The 4,823-nt window shown below is 38.8% G+C and overlaps 1 protein-coding gene across 1 annotated transcript; it reads left to right on the top strand.

The window, feature by feature from the left end:
* Positions 1-311: 311 nt before the first annotated feature.
* LOC142330760 (uncharacterized) lies at positions 312-1,625 on the top strand. Its single transcript, XM_075376205.1, has one exon. The coding sequence runs from the start codon at positions 312-314 to the stop codon at positions 1,623-1,625; it is 1,314 nt and encodes a 437-aa protein (XP_075232320.1).
* Positions 1,626-4,823: the final 3,198 nt, after the last annotated feature.

Below are 4,823 nucleotides of genomic sequence, written 5' to 3'. Positions count from 1 at the left end.
AGCTGAGGACCTGCAGGTAGATGTGCGTACTAGAGGCGACCGCAGAACTGTAGTACATATCAAAGACATGGAATATGATACTACTGAGCAAGACCTAAAAGCGGCACTTGAGAAAGTACTAGGACTAGAGGAGAGCTATCAAATTACATCGATTAGAGACGCAGCAGGCTACACTAAAAATGCTACTGTTATAAGCACCCATAGGGGGGCAATAAAACTAGTGTCCTCGCGGCTTAAAGTGGGTTAGGTTAACTGTAGAACGTACATTCGTACGGAAACAGAGACGTGTCTCAGATGCTGGAGGACTGGACATGGCAGACGGGAATGCACGGGACCAGATAGATCCTATCTGTGTTTTAACTGCGGGGAAGAAGGCCACACTACAAAAGACTGCCGTAAAGCCTCAAAGTGCCTTGATTGCAACAGCCAGACTCATCGAACTGGAAGTCCTAGTTGCAATAGGAATGATGATTAAAGTTTTGTTAATCAACAACAACAGGAGTCGACTCTCTAACGACATGGCCGAGGAAATTGCTATACGGGGGCAATATAATTTTATCGTCGCAACGGAACCTAATGTTTACTCTGTGGCTGGGCACCAATGGATCTCGGATAGGAATGGGGAAGTGGCCATCAGACGAATCGGAAACAATTGGGACTATGGCCTATATAGTACAGAAGAAGGTATTATTGCTGTGGAACTCAGCGATACGATACTGGTAGGCGTATATATTAGCCCCAACAGTACGATAGATTTATTTCAAGATAGAATATTCAGTTTGCAACGAAAAGTAATGCTGGCTAGAAAAAAGGTGTTGATTCTCGGGGACTTCAACTGCAAAACAATGGCAGCAGGGGCGAATTTAACAAATGCTAGGGGGAGAATACTGGAAGAATTCCTGGCAATTACAGGAGCTACATGTCTAAATAATGGAGAACCTACATTTTATGCGAGAGGACATCAGTCAATCATTGATCTTGTCATCGCGGATAATAGAATATGCCCGAATTCTGTAAAAGCTACAGTATTAAACGAAGAAACGGGAAGTGACCACAGAGCGATTGCAGTGGAATTTAGAGACCACAATAATAAAAGAGCACGACAAAATATTACCCTAAGAATGTCCAGTAGACAAAGTGAAATAGTAGTGAGTAGAGCGGCTGATAGAATGATTGAATGTGCACAACTTACCCCGGAATTATTCCAAAATATAATTAAGGAAGAAATATCTAAAATCCCGAAAAATACTGTTAGACACCATTCAGTATATTGGTGGAATGGAGAAATTGCCGAGCAAAGGGATGAAATGCAGAGGTGTAAGAGGAGGGCGCAGCGACTAAGGAGTCATGGAGAAATTACAGATGAAAGTACCAGAGCCACAGAAAGATACAAAATAGCTAGGAAAAGATTATTAAACTACCTCATTAAACAAGCAAAGCGTAGAAAATGGCGAGAACTATGTTCCGAGTTAGATGACTACCCTTGGAGGAAAGCATTTCAAATTATAGGCAAACGACTGGGTAGACAGGTCCCGATAATTAATAGAGAGAAAGCAGGACAACTTATCAGAACACTATTTCCAAGAGAAGAAAGCGAAAATCGCGAGACTATTAATTGTGAGTGAGGTAGGTTTACCCAAGAAGAAGTTTTAAGCGCCATTAAAAAACTGAATAATAAAAAAAGTCCGGGTCCTGACGGGATCCCCGCGTCAGTGATAAAGGGTCTGGCTGAAGGAATACCTTGGGAGGTAGTGGATATAGCAAGTTACGGATTACAACACTGTATATTTCCGGCCTGCTGGAAGAAGGTAAGAACAGTCTTCATACCTAAACCAGGTACTAATTTAGAGCAAAATGAATTTAGACCCATCAGTTTAATAAACAATATGGGGAAGGTGGCAGAAAGGCTGATTGCTGGCAGGTTACTGGAAGAACTCGAGGAAAAGAAATGTTTCCATCAGGAACAACATGGATTTAGGAAGGGACACTACAACGCACGCTATCCAAAGAGTAACGGAATGGGCGCTAACCACCAGAGGAGGAACGTGGAGAACTAGGAAGCTTCCACTAATGATCCAGTTGGATATTAAAAATGCTTTTGGGTCGGTCCCGTGGCCGGCTATCATAAACGCCTTGATTAAAATGAATATCAGTAAATATTTGATAAATCAGATTAATCACTACTTACATGAGCGATATACAGAGGTAAATGCGGTTGAGGGCACTACTGTGTACCAAACATAGGGAGGAGTTCCACAGGGTTCAGTACTAGGACCTCTATTGTGGAACGTCCTTTATGATGAGATATTCAGACTCCGTTATCCAGAAGGAGTTATAATAGTTGGCTACGCGGATGATGTTGCCGTTTTAGTCGAGAGTAGAGAAATTCAACAGCTTGAGGATAAGGCCAATCTGGCTTTACAAATTATCGATCAATGGCTAGAGAATAAACTCCAAGTTTCCACAGCAAAATCCAGGTGTATTCTATTTTCTGGGAAAAGAATCGTAGGAGAAGTAAATGTGATAATGAGAGGAGAACGTATACAGCAAGTAGGAAAAACCAAATATCTAGGAGTTATGATGGATAAGAGTGTAAGATTCAGCCATCATGTTGAAATGATATGTAACAAAGTAACACCCACAATCAAGGCACTCAGGGGTTTGTTCAGTAATCATAAGGTTCCGAAGTTAGAGACTAGAAGGCTAATTACGTCGGCAATGCTGTCCTCAATGTTGTACGCGGCCCCGGTATGGGAAGCTGCGACGAACACACAGAGAAATGTAAACAAGTTAAGAGCTGTGCACAGAACCGCCCTTCTTAGAGTGGTAGCTGGATATCGTACGATTCAATACTGCCATGACAAGTTCTTTTTTTTGTAGAAATTAAAAAAAATGTAATATCTTATAGGTTTTTTTTTAGAAAAAATAACGTTAGTTATGGTTTTAGTTTAACACTTTTTAAATATAGACGCATCTCATCGGTTAGAGAATTCATATCACCTTAAATAATTTTATGCATTGCACAAATTTATTTGAAAAAAAAGGCAAAAGTAATGTTGTGGTTCACTCGTGTTTCTGTACGCATAAATTTATGGTAATAAATAAATGATAAAGAACAAAGCAAGTTATCGATCAAGGACTATGTTTACAAAGATTTTGAGGAAAAGAACGTATAAAATTTAAATGTTTCATTGACTTTCAAAAAGATATACTTTTAACTGAAATGTGATGCTTGTGAAACTTAATTTTTTATTGTAATTGTGTGGCGTAAATATATATCATCTACTGTACGTTATTAAATTCCATTTTATATTTTATTTTAGAGATTATTAGTGTTATTATCAAATCGATTAAGAACAATGTTCAGTTTGTATCTGAAATAAACTTATCTTAATTTCTTCTTGGCTTGTCATTAGATATTGCCGACTTTGCATTCTCTATTGTTTGCACGTGCTACATCCTCGGTTTTAAATATTTCAGTTTTTACTTTCACTTCCCTCTTATATCAGATCATTGCGATGCAATAACATGCCAACTATTCTAACGGATAATGAAATGTTGTCTTACGCTTTACGATTTTTTAGGTTCGTCCATTTATATTCAAGTATTTTAATTAACTGTAGCGTGTTCCAGCTATTCGTGCTATTTACCGCACATTTTTTAGAAAAATTTTGTAATTCTTAGATATACATTAAAAACTAGCATTATACTTTTTTCTGCGTAAAATTTCTTTGCTTGCGGCTGTTTTTTCTCTCTGGCTTACTATGTAATTTTACTACTAAATTGCAAAATTTTATAAGTTCTGGTATAGGTTCATTCACCTCTCTTGTTCCTCGTTATTCTCTTTCTGTTAATTTTGAAAATAATTTCAAACTGAATTTTTCTACTAGCGATAAACCCGTGCCGTTAAAAAATTATATTTCTTAACTTCTTTATTTCTGTCAAAACATCTTCAGAAATCCTCAAAATGTTTATCTTGTTTCTTTAGATAGTTATAACTTTTTCCCGTATTTTACTCTGTTCATTTTATCGCTTCTTACGTAAACAAAATGTAAAGCGACAACAACAGATTATTTCCTTGTTGTACTCATTTTAAAATCGGTTTTCTCCTTTCTTCATCTTCTTTTGTCACCGCTCCTGATTTTGTGCAGAATAGTATATACAGAGCGGGTGGGAATTAACTCCCTATGGAAAATTGTTTACGACTCTTTTAATATTTAACTAATTTTCGTGAAACAAAAAAGGATTCTGTTTCTTACAACGGTAGAGTTGTTATTCGTCGCTAAAATTCCACATAAGCATCACCGCTATTCACCGGTTTCTGTAAACAGATGGGAATGTTTGCGACAGACTTATGCAGATAATCCAGCAGTACGTTTCCAAGAACTTAGCGAATTCACTCCTCCGATTCATCAAAGGTTTTTGGTTTTGTGCGATAAGACTTCCTCTTTTGCCCGTCCCCAGAGGAAGAAGTTGCAGGGTATTAGATCGTGACTCCTTGGTGGTCCGTGATGTCCCGATCAGCGTCCTGGAAAATGAGTGTCGAGCCACACGCAGACAGGACTTGTGAAGCGAGTTGAGACCCCGTCTTGCGTAAAGGTTAGATCGTTGTAGTCGTTCCGTGCGGATACAATACCGTGAACGTAATCTTCAAGCATATCAAAGCACCTGAATGACATATGGACCCGCAAGTTTCGTGGATGTCATGCCGCACCGCACTGTGACCTTTGGGCGATGTTGGCTTTTTTCAACTACCACCCTCAGCAGATCTTCTAACGCCCGATAACAACAACTGTGCTGATTAACAGACCCTCCCCCCGACA

Source organism: Lycorma delicatula, chromosome 9 (genome assembly GCF_047948215.1).
Source record: "Lycorma delicatula isolate Av1 chromosome 9, ASM4794821v1, whole genome shotgun sequence".
In the NCBI taxonomy this organism is placed as follows: Eukaryota; Metazoa; Arthropoda; class Insecta; order Hemiptera; family Fulgoridae; genus Lycorma; species Lycorma delicatula.
Note: the sequence above shows the minus strand (reverse complement) of the source record. Positions and strands in the feature narration are given on the sequence as shown.